Raw genomic sequence first — 17,500 nt, forward strand, 5'->3', positions numbered from 1 at the left:
ACTAGCATATTCTGTAGCATATCTTCATCCAGCAAATAACTGGATTCCCATCACAAGCAATCTAGATAGATGCTTATATTGGTACACTGATAAACAGATTTTTATATTACATAGGGGTATTCTAAACTTTAAATGTTAATTTAAATCCCTCTAAGATCACTGAGAATGGCACTTTCTCGTTGAACGTTGCGCAATCAGCTGTAAGTACCACCGTCTCAGTAAGACCTTCATCTTCCAAGGGACCACCTTGTCTGGTGCTTCTTTTCAGGTGACCCCAGCCCGCCTTCGATGATAGTTTGTCGCCCATCCCACAGCATGAAAATTACACATCACCCTAACAAGAGATCCATTAAATCAAACATGGGTCTTTAGTTTCTTTTCACCCCATAATCCTGTACTTTGAAAAATAATGATGCTGAGGAAAAGCATGAAAATATTTGGATATTTAAAGTATTTACGGTGATTGACAAACCAAAAAGCGTAAATGGTGGTGGTTTTTATATGAATTTACTTGAAACTTACAATGAAAGCTGCGGCCCTGACAGTTCCTCTTTAAAATGTCACCGCTTTTATGTATTTGTACTTTTTTTTTTATCAGAGCTGTAGACACAGCGAAATTAATTAAATGGACCTATTATGACTCCCTGGCGCTCGCTGTACCCTGGGCAACGTGTGCCGCTGGCCACTGTTTGCATGGCCCCGATACTGTATTTGTATTATCAATCATTTCACAATCCAGTAAAAATCATTTCCCAGCAGGAACCGAAATTCATGTGAAACCTAATTAAGGGTGTTTTAGGTTACTTATATTTTAAATATATTTTGTTATGAAGCAAAGAGCAAAAATAACGCCAGCGGAGCCCCTTCTGCGATTTGCAATTAAAACGGTGAAAATAGTCATTGTGGGCTCTAAAATACGGGAAATAATGGAACTTTTTTTTCTCAAAACTCTCTAAAAAATCTTGTTCAGCGTAATAGATGAAACCCAAGCCTTCTAACCTGTCCCAGGGTCTCCATATTGTTCTATGTGTATGGAGCAGCGCACAATACGTTAACAGTACCAGGCTGCAGCGCCAATAGTTCTCAAGTCTGTGGTGTGCAGGTTTCACGCTTGACTTTACATACATTAAACACGTGGTCTCTGAGCCCGGTATGGTTGCTGGAGTTGATATAAACTCATTCAGCTGGTCATATATGGCGGTTCTCCTGCTGAGATGCGGTTACGTTGACCGTAGGGCTTGTGCAGTTGAGTCTGTTGGGTGGTTTTGCCATCTTGTAAGTCAAGTTGGTCGTTGGGTTTAATGGCGTTTGTGTTGTTCTAAGGCGTCGAGTTGATTTTGTTACGTTGGAGCCCATTTTCATCGTGAACCATGACCGCGTTAAGTAGAGTTCAGTGTGGCGAGTAGAGGTGCTGCCAAATTTCAGCTGGAGCATCATGACTCCCAACTTGGCGCATGTAGAAGAACCTGTGCGAGTAGATTCCACGTTGGGCTTTAGTAATTCCTGGTATAAATATACCGCCTTTTAAACATAGTAATACACATTTACCATGCGCACCAGAAAATACAAAGTCTAGAACATGGGGAGAAACAAACCTCTGTGCTGAACGCTAATCCAATGATAGGTTTATTTAACCTTTTTCTATTCACTTGTGTATTTTGTTTATGTAGTTAGGCGTTATAAATGTTCTGGCACACTGGCTACACTTTATAAGCCTTACTGAAACTAGCGTTGTAGCGAGCTTTGGCTACACTGAGCTCAGAATGCTGAAAATACGTTGATTCTAAAGGGGGGGGGTTGAGTTGTGGCTTCATCTCTCTGGCTTCACTATGCATTATGAAGAGTCAACCCCAGCGAGCTTCTCTTCTATTAAGGGCTGAGCTGGCCCTGTATGATACATTGTTAAATCAGCGAGATGACTTCGCATTAACTATGCATTGTGCAGGGCGAGCCCAGCCCTTCTTGCTGAAGGAACTCAATGTGGTTGACCAGTTATACCTATGATTTCACTCGACGCTGAAGAAGTAACCTCTGTTTTTGGTTTACAGATGGCGTTTCCCAAGATGGGACAGAAGAGGAAATGTTTGAGTCCATGGATGACGATGTGACCGTTACCCAGAGCCAGGCAAACTTTGTTTGCCCCATTACGCTGGTAATGTACCTACCGCTGGTATTTAAACAAACTAAAATAAAGTTAGCCTTGTAGTTCTGACATTTAGATACTGTGTGGCGCTCATGCGTTGTTTCCAGCGCCGCTTTGTTTTCTGTGATGTCTTGTTAGTGATGGTGTGACTCTACGGGGGATTTTTGGGTTTAATCTCAGGTGGAGATGACAAACCCGGTGAAAAATAAGGTATGTGGCCATACCTACCAGAGGGAAGCTATCGAAAGGATGATTCAAGACAGGCAGCAAAAGAAGAAGAACACCAGGTGACTTCCTAAAATTCCTTTGTTTGTTCTATTAATGGTTTTTAAATAAAACTGCAAACCTTTTGCTTCCGCATAGAATTTTGTCTTATGTGTTTCTCTTCTGTTTAGTCCGTTTTGTCTCTCACCGTGTGGTACCGCTGCCTATCGCACCATTTCTCATGGAACCTGATAGGTAGTTTAAAAACATAGTAGAATTCAAAAGATACTGGCTGATAATGATTTTATGTGATTTGGGAGCCCTTGGCCTGTCTCAGCCCTACCTTGCCAAAGGGTGTCCTGCTCCTCTAATGGTCTTCTGGGATGTGTGGGGTATACATGCGCTGCTTTCAAGAAAGATCCCTGACCTCCCCAACCGGCCCATTAGCTACATAGAATGTTACGGCAAATACGACCCATTCGGCCCGTCTAGTCTGCCCAGTTTTAATGGACCTTAACTAGTCCTTGGTCTTGTGTCTAATTCAGTGAGAACTATTACAGAAGCCAGTTGCCCGATTAGGTGATCGGCACGTAGCCAAGTGGCCCAGGTGCTTCCATTTAAGGATACTTTTGATTGTAATTTTATCAGGAAGCTGGGATCCGCAGCCCTGCTTCCGCGGTCATACTGCGTTCCATCAGCGACTCCACCAGGTCCTCCGGTATTCTCATTGGAAAAACTGAAAGTCAATGTTACTAAATAACAACAAGCAATAGAATAAAAAACTATAATTCACCTTATTAAACCAACAAGTCTGGAGAATCTTTAGGGCAAACATTTGCTTCTATCAACGTTTAGAATAAACTGAAGCATTAATATTGATTGCTCCAAGTTTCAGGAAACGGCCCATTTCTTACTTATTGACTTTATATGCAATTTTCAGAATATATGTTATGTTTGCATTCCTGTATAGGTGCCCTAAGATCGGATGTGATCATTCCGACATAAAGATAACGGATCTTGTTCCAGACGTTGCTCTTAAAAGAACTATCGAAACTCACCACAAACAGAAAAGCCATCGCTGAGCGGCGGATCGGCCGTCTCCCTTCTTTCCAAAAAGGGAAAATGCTGTTATTTGTACGATATGTTGATTATAGCATCCATGTTATGCTCGGTTTCAGTGAAAAATCGCCTTGATTTATGAAAAATAATGCAGATGAGGAAACATAACTTCTGTTTAATTCTGCGTTGCGCAACCGTTGCTGGATATTCTTGCGTTTCTCTCGCTGTAAGCAAATCTATTTATGTTACTTAATAAAAAAGGGTTCTTTAAATTTATTAGTGATTCCCTTCATCATATCCCTGGGAATGTGTGTGTGCATTCTAACAAGCAAAATATTTGACCTATACATTGTGCTAGCCAAATAGTCATCAATACAAACGATAGACCAACTAAGATATGGTTTCAGTAGCCAAAAGGGGAAATGATTAGGACATTTTTAACATTTATTTTATTACCATTGTGGCGTTAATTGTACAGTTGAACATTTCACTTGGTTTGGTTGTTCATAAAGCATAGTGAACTCAAGCAGCTGAAATGCTGGATCCTCCAGCAAACTCCATGCTTAGTTAATACACCCCATTAGCCCAAAGATGTGGAGTTGCACGTGCCCCGGAACACGCCGTGTGAGATCAGATCACCAGATACATGTTATAAGATCGAAAATACGTAGACAGAAATAGATACTCGGCTTTTCATTCACTCGCAGTTCATTTTCCCCACATAAAGCACTTTATCAGCCACTCGTCTGTGAATGACAGGTCCATTTAGAAATGAAGACATGGCTGTTTCCTCGGCGAGATAAGACTCCCTCACCGGATTTGTTTAGCTGCTGAAACCTGGGTGTTATTGATCTGGAGCCAGGCTGTGTGTATATACAAGCTGATTTATGACACTCGTGATGGCTCAATGAGTGAGTGCTTGTCAGATAGGAATGTAAACCTGTTAACATTATGTGAAATATTAAATGAATGAAATTGACTGCATGAGCTTCTAACCATCACAGCCGGGCCAAACATGGATTCTCAACTACCATACATCCAAGAACCCCCCCCCCCCCACCCCCCATATATCAGACCCTTCATTTCCTTTGCATTCTATCCACAAAATTATTTTTTTTAAATATTATTTCAATTGCGGGTCGTATCATTCTGCGGCTCGGTGCGGCTACATAACACACATGATAAGTGAAAAGCTCCCGGGGCAACTAAAAATACCCCCCCGCCTACCTTCTGTCTTTGGATTTTGGCATAGCGGAGAAGGTATAATGCGATTCACAGTAGACCCCCTGACACTAGGATCTCCCTGGGGCCTACTAAGGCTAACAATGTGTACAGAATTATTCAGTGTGAGTTTTTAGGCAGGAATATCAATGAATAGAAAGTCCGAGCCAGTCTCTGAATTTGGGTAGAAGTCGGGAAAAAGCAAAGGCTCCCTTCGATGGCCAGGCACGCGTTTATGTAAAAGTATTTTATAGAAACTATGGTATTTTGACCTCAGGAGGTCACATGAAGAGCCTAGTCTACTGGGGTCTACTGTAAATTGGCATATTATACCTTCTTCCCTATGCAAAAACTGGGGAAATATGATTTTTTTATGATCATTATTAATAAAAGTTGTTTTATCGATCAGTCTTACTCTTCAGTTTTTGGGTTTTTAACACGACTGCTGCCTGTTTCCAGCTTTACCAAGAACCTAGAGGTAGATTCTCCCCGCTGGCCACCTCGATAAAGCCTGCGTTCCAAAGCACAGCTAACCATGATCACATTCAATATTAAATTCCAGGAGGCTCGGCCCTCGTGGAGTTTAATCTGATTTAATCAGGCTGCTGGCGTCACAAACAAGCAACGACTTTACAAAAGGGAACAGATAGCTCAATGAGAGGAGCAGTCATGCAGGCACATAGAACAGGAGGCTAAGATGACTGCTCCTATGATATATACACATGGGGTGTTTTTAAAATACATACATGTTGCTTCTTTTAAGCTGTAAAGAAAACCAAATTGGTTTAATAAATGAAAAAGTATAAAATATAGAATCTGAGAAACGTGACAGTAGAATATAAAGCACTTTAATGTTTGCTTTGTACAGCATTCCAGATCTTATCACAAAAGGTAACTCGGCACGCAAAAGTTATAACACACTTGCATAATAAATAACAAAATATAAATCTATTGCGTCATACAGATGGCAGATTGGCTGCAGTGAAGTTGCAGTATTGATTAGCTTTGAAAAAAGGCAAGTTATTTGCACTGTTCATCTTCTAAAAGGCTTGAATGCAGCCGCTTAATGTTTGCAATGCAGAATTTTAGCTTTCCAAAAGTATTTCCTGATGCCAGCAATAGCACCCGAGGCTTGTCATGATCGCGCATGAATCTGAAGTATTTGAGACAGTAATGCCTCCACCGAGAAAGCGACTCAACAGATCTGGCCTGTAAAACGATGTGGTTTTTAAAGAGGAAAGTGCTTATTTCGTATTAAAAGCACTGGATATCTTGGGACTTCCCGTGGCTCCATTCATGGCCGCACATGACATACGAAAGGCTTCCAGCGAAAAGTGATGTGGGACTGAATGTAGGATGCTCGGTGTCTTTAATGGCCAACTGACCTTTATATGGTTATCATTGATAATATTTTATAAATGTTGCCATAAGCTGCCATAAATCAGCAAACTTATCACATTATCGTACATAGGATAGGGACTGTTCTGGCTGCCCACTCTTCTCTTGGTTTTGCCCTCTTACCACCCATTTGCCACCCTATGCTGGCCTTCCTGGTGGAAAGTCAAGATCTTTGGAGGGCACCTCCTGCTACCATCCCACAAACACACGAACTGTGATGAGATCCAGGTCTTCAAATCAAGCCCAACATTCCAGTTAGAATGATAGATATTTGACCGCTGCGTTCCACCCCAGGTCCGACATTAGATTGTCCCTTACATGTCGAACAAAAAGGGCAGATCATTTCTTGTGCCTGTGAGGTTCAAACATTCAGGTTACTTTTAGAGAGTCAGACCTGAGTCATCTCCGTAGTCTTTGTGAAGGGCTAATAAATGTAGGTAATAATCCTGAAACAATCAGCTCCATGGAATCTGATGGCGCTATTCGCTATATAAATAAAATGAAGTCCTATTCCACCAAAAAAAATATGGATAATATAGAATTACGAGAGGCAAATATTTCATTACTATCCATAATATCTGATGTTGGGCTCATAGAGTAACCGGCACAATCGTAACGATAAGTCACTACAGCCTTCTGACGCATACTCATACTCATACTCATACTCTTCTTCTTCGCAGAATGAGGTTTTTCTCTTGCCTTCCATGACAAATCGCTCTCAGCTTCACTAACGTACCGGTTATTGGCGGCTGCAGAGTATGAAATGGCTTTTGTGACATTGAAAGCGAGCCCAAGCTAGTTATTGGTGAGAAGCGCGAGACGGGCTGCGGATAGAAGACGCTGTCACCGAAGATTTAATGATAAAAGCTGCCTCTGATAGGACAGCAGGTATCCAACCCGTTGCCAAAAGCAATAAAACCGATTATTAAAGGGGCAATCACCCGCAATTCGTTCTGCTCCCTCCCACCTCCTGCCCCTTTAAAGCATGACTGAGCCCTACGCCTCCATTGCAGTCGGACCCCCAAAAGGAGTGGGAGCTCTAGGCAGCCTGCCCTGGGGACCCACGGGTTACCTCCAGCATGCCCCCCCGGCCACGTCTGCTCCTGAGCCCACCCTGACTTCCAATCCAGTCAGTAGCTAAATGAACACGAAAGGGTTAATATGTCATCGATGAACTTTTTGTTTTATTTATTTGCACTTTTTTTGCAACAAGTGCAGAATATCGAAGTGAGAACCCGAGACGACTCGCCCCGATGAGACGTGTGTTTGTGGGGGTCTGCAGAGCTCGTCACGGCCATTTCAGAACACAGTATTCACCGCCCCCCCCCCCGGCATATAAATATGGGGAGGAAAAACCTCTGTGCTTTTAAAATGCTGTGCGGTAAAGTATTTCAATAACACAAAGAGATAATCCTGATAACGTGCCGGTTTACAGCAGAGCAAAACCACCAAGTGTCCCTATTCAGGAGGGACAGTCCCTATTTCCTCTGCCTCTCTTCATGCCTTTGACGCCTCCGGTGTTGGCTGTGTATCAGGCCCTAAAAGTCAGAATATGATATGAAAGTGACCGTTTCAGGTTGGCCCGTACAGGGTTAAACAGGATAAATGTTTTTTGGGGGGGATACTTTTTCGACGTCCTTTAGAGACTGGCAGGACGGCGCAGACAGCAGGTGCTGTGAAACTTTTGGAAACGTCTGGCAACGTTTATCTCCGATATTCGCTGTTTCAGTAGGAAAGAATTTTGATCGCCGAATCCTTCGCTGCTGTGAGCCGGTCTTTTTATTGCATCACTTCCATATTTTTTTTGGAGGGCATCCCAGAGCCGATCCGCTGCTAAAAATGCTTCCCTTTATTAGAGAAGTTTCTAAACGTCCCTTTAGAGAACGATTTCCTCCTAATCCGTGTTATAGCCCCGTCACGTATGACGTTGTGGATTAAACACGCAACACCTGTAATGCCAGCCCTGACTTCCAAATCAAGCGTTCTTGCCGTAGAATCATAGAACTGGATGGCAGAGAGGAACCGTTCGGTCCATAAAAAAAGTCTTGAGCTCTGGATGTGTGTGATAGGAGTGCATTTTCTTTTTAGTTATATAGAGCTGTGACAGGTCACAAAAAAGCATCAACCGCGGGTCCCACCCCGGCCTAAAGCAAAATCGACATTTCTTAGACGGATTGTTGGAAAGTGTTTATTTACGTGTGGCGGAGACCCAATGTAAACCACGGAAATCACCCTGTTCCTGACGGGACCCGCGAAACTGTTACGTGCGTATGTCTGTGTACTGTATGGGTTGAGGCTACTACAGCATCAACCGCGATCACCAACAACATTGGCAGTGCCAACCCTCCATATCATCCTGATGCTCCGCGTTCTGCTTCCGTACCAGCCCTTTGGCCAGGGCTAGTATTTTGCCCTCCCTTCCCAGAATAAAATCTGTAGGTGACCATGTGATACGTTATGTGTTGATACAGCTGGGGTGCTGTCTCTGGGGCACCTAGCAGCATGTGATGTCACTAGATATGTGTGTCGCTATGATGTCACAGCATGCTCCTCCCATGGATTGCCACTCTTCTCACTCTTTTGCACACACATGAGATTCAAAATGTAAACGCTCTCCTATGCTCACCAACCTGGTACTGAGAACGCATTTTATTGACAGCTGGTGTCTCAACCCTACTTTTTCCCCCCAAATTCATGCAGAAAACATACCGGCTTTTCGTGAGGTTGCTTGTGGGGCCCCCACTTCTGTCTCCCACTTTCCTGGATCTCAATGTAAAGTCTGTCAATGTCCAAAAGGAACTCTCCGACACCGATCATTAAACCAAATGGGTCATGTAAAAAAAAAAATAAAGGAAAACAAATGTTTTGATGCAGCTGACAGCGTGTTCTGGGAGAAACAAACCAGAAAAAGAGATGTGTCAGCTATATGTTTTATGGGTTTTCGTGTTTTTTGTATGTTGGTGCGATCCAGATCATCTATCTGCTGGCCAAAAGGACCAGCTAACCAGGGTCAAAGGACATCCGTGGGCCATGGGTACTGTGTGTGCCTTCAGTACCGATGGCAGGAGAGGAGAAGAAAGGCGAAGACGTTCCCCGCTCTTCAGAAAGAACCGATTAAGTGGCGCATTCACAAATAATCACACCTAGAATAGATATTACTTCTGTGGTCTACACAGCGCCATGAGGGATCTAGACGTTCTCCAGGGTTTACTGGGGATCACAAACGGTTACTTAGTTCTGTCTTCTACAAATATTAGAGAGTCCAATGTACCTGACAGTGGGTCCATACTTTGCCCTAGAAAATGCGTCGGCGGATACTGAATTCCTGAGTCAGTAACACTCGCGTGAGTAAGGGGTTGGCCCTGCCAGCTCAGCACATATCGATGGAACCACACATGTTTCTCACAATTATGTCACGGCAGTTCCCTCACAGGTAGGAGCCGCGAGAGAAAGAGGAATGAGTTACAGGTAGAGGTATTTCCCCAGAGTTCAGGACAAGCCAGGTAACCTCCTCCAGAAAATCCCCCAACCGCTCTACCTTTTGCATCATATGACTGCGAGCGCTCAACTTCCTTCAGATGTCTGCATTTCGGGTTAGAATGTTCCAGTTTGGGGGAAAAAAATAAAAAATAAAAGAAAAACCCCTAAAGAGAGCTAAATTAAATTGCTGAAATAAACATTTCAATGGTTTTGGGATTGCGTAATACCGAGACTGCACGTACATTCTAGAAAGGGACATTGTGAAATCTTTCATGAAGTATAAAGATCAGACGGTGATAATTAATTTAATTTTGGTAAATCATTTTTAAAGCCTCCTATGGGTTGCTTTGTAAACGCTAGAGCCCCAAACATCCCTACCCAGGACACCTGACCCTGTAGTGATACCTGGGCTGTTATACACACTACACGTACTACATATATATCTCATGTCTTTTCCTCGCACCATCATGCAGATCTTAACATGAAAGCTTCATTCAAGGGCTGTTCTGTCCGAAAGCAAACACTGCTGATCATCAGCGCAAAGCAGTATGTAAATAAAGAAGTACAAGCTGCTTCCTGAAAAACCTCAGCCCCTATTAGAATAACAATGGCCTCTTTAAAAGTGATGTTTCGTGTCATGTTTAATCCACGCGATGTCTCGGCTCGCCGCAGCACACCCACAACGCCTTGTTTAGCGAATAAACCCCTGACCTTTCGCTTTGAACAAGAAAGAAATGAATGAAAACAGACATGTAGGTGGACTGATGTGTGATTTCAGAGAGGACGAGTGTCTGAAAAATAAAAATGGAAACATATTTAAAGAAGAACAGAATGACTGTGCGCCTCAGCCTCTGTCTGCAGTTATGCGGGATATGAACTGATTTGTGTACTTGTGTGTACTTTGTGCTGTGCACATGTACAGTGGAAGGCTTTTGTCACATTTGCTCGCCAAAAGGATAGAGACTACACAATGGCGCGTATATTTACACACTCACAGTCACACTAACTTATACTAACACAAATGTACACACATACATATACTCATGTCACACGCACTTACTCATAAACACTCACTCATGCGAACAGCTAAAACAAACACAATATAACACATCTACACATACATACTCTTACATGTTAACACATACACTCATGCTAACAAAAAAATGGGTTTCCATGGCCGAGCAGCTGCACACAAGCCAAAGCTCACAATACCAAGCGTCGGCTGCAATACCACCACCACTGGAATCTGGAGCGGTGGAACCGTGTTCTCTGGAGTGATGAATCGCACTTCACTGTCTGGAAGTCTGATGGATGAATCTGGGTTTGGTGGATGCCAGGAGATCGCTGCCTCCCGGAATGCATTGAGCCTGCTGTAAAGTTAGGTGGAGGAGGAATAATAATAATTTTGGAAGCACAAAGCAAGGTCCATGAAGACATGCTTTGACGAGTTTAGTGTGGAGGAGCTCGAGTGGCCGCACAGAGCCCTGACCTCAACCCCACCGAACACCTTCGAGATGAGTTGGAACGCCGATTGCAAACCAGGCCTTCTCGTCCGAGGGATGTCCAAAAAGCTCATATAGGTGTGATGGCCGGGTGTCCACATACTGGTGATCATATAGTGCATTAGCATAACTATATTCACTAAACACAGGAGATTACGTTGGGTTTGTCCTCTCACAGAATCTGGTTCTCAAAGTGTTAAAGAATCTTGTGATTATTTATCTTGAGATGAACTTAAAAAAAAGGTAAGCTGTGTTATTACGGTGTCACGAGTGTACGCGGCTCCTTACATTACATAAAGTGTTGCGTGCAAAGACACAGCACAGTTCCAAGAAAACCTTCAGTCGCCTGCGGCAAAAAACACTTTGTGAGCAGACAGCTGTCATCCGCGCCGTCACCTCTTAATCTTTCTCCAGCCAGAAGGTACGAAGCAATGCGCTGTGCTCGAGAAGCTAAGGGGTTAATAAGTGATTGAAATCCATTTCAGACTCTTTGATCGTCCCCATCACAGGCGGTAACGCTGATGCAGCATTTTAAGGGAATGTGAAATAAAGCCAGCGTACCTTCAGGCTTCCGGAGACGCGTGCCGGCAATTACCGCTCAGAACTCCGAGACACCATCCACTGCGGTATATACCCCCCCCCCCGAGTGTCCCCATTGTGTGAACTTAACTCCACTTATATATTATTTATTAGATTGGGGTATACAAATGAGTGCTCAGTCCATATAGGACCAATATGGCTGAACCCCCCTCCACCGTCCACCTCTCTCCCTCCCTTCTTTAGCTCACATGCCATTCTCTCCTTTCCTCAAACCCTCCCCACCACTAACCGCTCTCGGGTGAAGGCACCCCATGCCCACAAATCACCATCCCGTGTGTTATCTGTCTGCTCTCTGAAGACCCACCTTATCTCGAGTTACGTCATATCACCTTTTCATTGTTATTATTTTTTTCACACCGCCCCATGTTCCCCTCCAGGCCCAGACTGGCCCTCTAGCGCGTCGGGCAAACGCCAAGTGGCCGATGGTCCAGATACTGCAGTGTGCGGTGGTGGCGGCACGCTTCATTTAGCGCCCACCAGAGAACTCATCCCTGATCCCCACTGCCCGATACCTGGGGGATATTCTAATGTGCACTTTATATAATTCCCCCGGGTAGATTTCCCTCATCTTTATGCCACTTGTATATATATGTATGTATATGTATGTATATGTATGTATGTATATGTATGTATATATCGTCCTCCAGCTATTTTGGCTTCTCTTAGAATCAGCTTTTCTCCCCTTCTATCGTTTCTTCTCACTGCTTGCATTGCCAACTACCCTGGGTCCGTGGACCAGTCCTGTGGCACTGCATTCTGCCTTTAGTGGCCAGCCACGTCTCCGGCGTCTTCCTGGCGCATGCTGTGTGCCGCTGGGCTACTGTTTTGTCCCTGGCTCATTCTGTGACTTACGTGCCTCTGGCTTATGGCTACCTTTCCCCGGATCTAACCTCCATGGAGCCGCCATGGTTCACTTGAAATGGGGGATGTTGGCTGGTGGCTGCGAGCTTGTGATTAGTGAACCTCGGCACTGCGGGTATCTGCAATAACACTTGGCAGCGGCAGGAAAGGGGTTAACCCCTAAATGGCCACAGCCAGGTAACAAACCAGAAACGCAACCCTATTTATAGAATTTCTGTCTATTCAAAACTCAACTTACATCATTTCAACTTACATCACTTTTCCTTGAGGCGGCCAAGATAGATTCGTGAAATTCTGTTCATCTTACATCATCGCTCAAGTGGCCGTCATTTGGGGGCCATAAATCACTCCATCCCTTTGTCCTACCTACCCCATACCTGTCAAGTGTCCTGATATTCCTGGTGCAGTCCCAATCTTTGGTCACGGTTCCACTGGACACCTGAAATGTTGGGGTTATGCTATCCAGGTATTTACCTGCACGTCAGAATAGCTTTTTTTTTTACATGAAATAACACAAAAGATGACTTCCTGGTTTACATAGATGGCTATTAGTAGGTTATTTGGTGACCTGAAAATGGCCCCCAACCTCAGCCGCGTCACCAGCCACTCCCCAACCCAGCGGCCGCCGGAGATGTTGGCAGGTATGTTATTGAACAGGACGGGGGGGGGGGGTGGCGTGACGAGCTGCTTGTGTCAGTTTCAGGTGTGACGGCTGGATTTTAAGGAAATATGAGTCAGAGAGAACGCAGAGCAACGGAAAATGTGAATGAAGATAACTATAAAAGATGTGTCAGAATCTGCTCTTCCATTCCCACTCCGCAGAATATCTGTTTGTGTGTGGCTGGGAGTTATAGATGAGCTGCCACTTCGTTAAAGGGGGAATGCCACCTTCACTACTTTTATCTTTGCGCTATTTGGGTTCCAATCGGCTCAAATGTTTTGGAGATATCTTTCGAAAAAAGTGAAGATTTGTGGCACAAGGTGGCAGAACTAAAATAACTATTAATTTCCTTTATGGATGTTACTTTCTCTTCTCTTTCACAACAATGGCTGCCAAAGCAAATCGGCTGCCATGAATGCATGACAGTAACTTAACAAAGTGGGGAAAATAACTGAATGGGGAGAAATAATGCCAGGGCCGGCGCTGCCTATAGGCAAGGTAGACACTGGCCTAGGGTGCGGATCTACGTGGGGCGGTGGACTGGACTGCAGCTTCTACATACAATATAAGAGAAAATTGAGATCATGTTTGTGTTCAGACCTAAATGAAAGAACATAACAACGCTATTAATATCTTGTGTACAGCTTTAAGAAAATGAATAGGGTACTCCGGAATCCCCCCAATAATATATACACTGCTGTTACAAAAGTTTGGGGTCACTCAGCTGTTTTCATGGGAAACGAGGACATTTCTGGCTGTAGCATAATCCCAAAAGGGTTTTCTAACCATCAATTAGCCTTTTAACCTTAAACTTGGATCTGCGAACACAACGTGCCATTGGAACACAGGAGTGATGGGAGTGATAAAGGGCCATTGGAACACAGGAGTGATGGGAGTGATAAAGGGCCATTGGAACACAGGAGTGATGGGAGTGATAAAGGGCCATTGGAACACAGGAGTGATGGGAGTGATAAAGGGCCATTGGAACACAGGAGTGATGGGAGTGATAAAGGGCCATTGGAACACAGGAGTGATAGTGACAAAGGAGTGATGGGAGTGATAAAGGGCCTCTGTACGCCTACGAAGAGATTCCATTAAAAATCAACCGTTTTCCATCTGCGCTGGATTTTTGATCCATTTCATGTTATTTTAATGGACAAAATCTGCTTTTCTTTCAAAAACAAGGATATTTCTAAGTGACCCAAACTTTTGAATGGTAGTTCATATACCTGGGAACTTCCCAGGGCAGGCTACCTGAAGCTCTTCCTTTTTCTAGATGAATGGCTTCATGAGGGGGCATTGCTAGCCCTATGTAAAGGTGGGGCTAGCCATGTGTGGGGTAGGGCTAGCTGTAAATAGGGGGTGAGCCCCCAGGCAGCCATAAGTGTCAGGGAGTAGGAGGGTAAGCAGGGGGTGAGTAAGCGTAATCAAACACAACCCTGGCCAGAGATAGAGAAAACTGACCCGGAGATCAGCTCTTCGCTCGGAGACTAAGCCATGAATATGCCACACCCATTTTTACAAACCACACCCACTTTCAAACAGAGCCCCTTTTTCCGCATGCTCTTCCGATTTTCTTTTCCCACAAATGTGTTCTCTGGAGAGCCCGAGTCAATTCTGTAATCTTCTCTAAGATCCTTGTAACGCCGGGTACGTCTCACAATGGTGTGTGTGTATGTGTGTGTATGCGTGTGTGTATGTGTGTGTGTTTGTGTGTGTATGTATGTGTGTGTGTGTGTATGTGTGTGTGTGTGTGTGTGTGTGTGTGTATGTGTGTGTGTATGTGTGTGTGTATGTGTGTGTGTTTGTGTGTGTGTGTGTGTTGAACGAGTGCCCAGCCTCCTATGACATTCCTTGCCTTCTGATCTCGGTGCGTAGATTCATGCTGACGAAACCGTGAACACAAATTTGTTTTTGTTCTGAGAGCCAAATGAAAGTCCTGCAGACTTCTACGAAAAATCCTATTTTCATAAGTAAGCAAATCCAGCCTCGGGGATAAATCTTTCTTCTTTTTTTTTTTAAGTTGAGATGCGTTAGCCGGAGCTGCAGGGGGGTGAGTCACGCGGCAGAAGCTGTTCATGTGGCTCCTAAAATACACGGCTGCATAGCTATAGGCATGTATGAAACAGCGGAGTAATTATCCGTTAAGAGGAGGAAAAAGCTCTGCTTCAAAACCATTTCAGCCTCGTTGACATTTAAATATAATTTATCCTTAATGGAAAAAAAAAAAAGTTTGACATCGCCCATCGAGTGTGGGCGCGATTTGTTATTTCCTTTTGTTGATCCAAGGTGTTCATGCGGCCTGTGGATTTAACCTCAACCCATCATTAACAGCTTGGAAATACATTTAAAGGCATGTTTACTCGTTAATGCATGCGTTTAATGCTATAGAATCTGTCACTTTGGAACTGGAGCCAACAGGGCCGCACCGGCGATTGCAAGCTACCCTGGCACTTTAAGGCCCGATGACGTGGGCGTGGCATAGGACAGGAAATGCACGGCAGCACCTGGAGGGTTTATGCTCACGTAGTATGCGGCCTGCATGCTGGAGATAGAGGGGCAGATTGGTGCCGATGGCCAGCAGCCCACTAGCGATTTGCCCGGTGTGCCAAATAGCCTGCCCCGGCCTGGTGAAAAATCTATTAGGTCTGTGCTTGGGGGGTCATGGAGAAGTAAGATTGAAGAGTCTGAGGAGCGCATGCGCAATCTGCCCAGTTTATTCTGGGTGAACGCTACTTGTGGCCTCAGATTGGACGAGGTTTGCTGATCTAAACTCAATGGATTTCACTCTGTCTGAACCTCCATTGCATGTATCTAGTTGGGGAGGCTCTGCGATGATATCATATGATGTCATATCCGGGCACTTTTCACATTTATTCTGCATGAGGGTCACGAGGGATCAACCACAGGGATCTAGGACAGAAGAGCCATGGATCCCCTTCCCTTACATACATATACCATGGCCTCTATAAGTTAAATAAAAGCAAGACCATTGGGTTTCGTCTTGGGGTGCTAGCACGGCGAGGAGTTGTGTCGAGCTGATTTATAATCCTTTTTTTAGCCAAGATGGATATCTTGAGGTCCATGGGCCATCTTGGAGGTCCCAGCGATCCCGAACGTCAGACAGAGAAATCGTTTTGTTTAGGGACACGCAATCTATGGCTTAAGGGCTTGCTGGATGACGTAAGGACCTGAAAGTACGTTGAGGAGGCTTTACTTCACTTTGTTTCAGCCGAGCTGTAAGAAGTGAGTTGTGCGGTGATTTAAATATAGCTTTTTCTAAAGGTTATGATTCATCTAAAGGGAAACCAGAACGCAGAGGTTTGATATACACATAAGCACAGCGATAGGTACCGGCCGCACTGACTCACCATGCGCAGTGTGGGTAGATTTATGACAATATACATTATATGATATATATATACGGTATATATATATATATATATATATATATATATATATATATATATAAAGAGCAGAATTCCGCGGATGTGTTCTCATCAGACCGTCGCTGCAATCTCATCTCTGCATAATCCGGTTAGCGACCATGATTTGAATTCACTAAATGAACCGTGATTTCCTCCGTATTGTTTTTTTCCCCTTTATGTTTCGTTATTCGCTTTCTCTGAGGGTATCTTCCAGCGCAGGTAACTCTCATACCTCCTCACCTGCTGTTTCTGTAAGTCTGATCGTTATGTTATGACCTGTTTACCCATTGTACTGCGCTGCGGAATATGATGGCGCTATATAAAGCAATAAATAATAATAAGCAATTCATATGTATCCAGACCAAATCACTTTCCAGATACATTCATTCTGATCATCAAATACCTGAAACAGACAAACTATCCAAATTCAGAGATTCTATTTAAAAAAATCACAGAAGAATTCTGTATAAATGATTTATTATATTATTATCTTTCCACCATCTGACTGCCGCGGGGCTGATTAACACTGTGCCCGGCTCATTGGATGTGAATCGGACTCACCTGGGGGATCTGCCACCCAGGTAGGTGTCTACAATTCATCCTTCACTAGAGGGACGACGAGTTTAGCAAACAGCTGATATGGATCCTCCGTCTGTAACGGCTGCTGCTTTGTTTAGTGGTCTCAGGCGGCGCGGGGGTCTTACACACTTTCTCCGGTGGGCACCATGCCTTTTAGCCACATTGACATCTCGACACATTCTTCGCTAGAGCTGCTTTGTGTGATGTGCTTCGGGTTCCCGGGATTGTTCTGGTCTCGTTACCTTTTTGATTTCCGGAAGGATGTTTATGCTCTCGTTTAAAATGCATGCGGCTGCATTAACATATAATAGCTGACTTTGGTTTTCCCCGTTACGTAGAACTTGCCGGCAGATAAGAGCCGTTC

General features: G+C 44.2%; 1 protein-coding gene across 1 annotated transcript in view; it reads left to right on the forward strand.

The window, feature by feature from the left end:
* Positions 1-3,678, forward strand: part of NSMCE2 (NSE2 (MMS21) homolog, SMC5-SMC6 complex SUMO ligase) — a 91,240-nt gene extending 87,562 nt beyond the window's left edge. The window contains exons 5-7 of the mRNA XM_053466450.1: positions 2,049-2,152; positions 2,324-2,430; positions 3,318-3,678. Coding sequence (XP_053322425.1) covers positions 2,049-2,152; positions 2,324-2,430; positions 3,318-3,429 — 323 coding nt within the window. The 3' untranslated portion in view covers positions 3,430-3,678. The remainder of the gene's footprint in view (positions 1-2,048; positions 2,153-2,323; positions 2,431-3,317) is intronic.
* Positions 3,679-17,500: the final 13,822 nt, after the last annotated feature.

The sequence above is a fragment of the Spea bombifrons genome, chromosome 5, assembly GCF_027358695.1.
Source record: "Spea bombifrons isolate aSpeBom1 chromosome 5, aSpeBom1.2.pri, whole genome shotgun sequence".
Lineage (NCBI taxonomy): Eukaryota > Metazoa > Chordata > Amphibia > Anura > Pelobatidae > Spea > Spea bombifrons.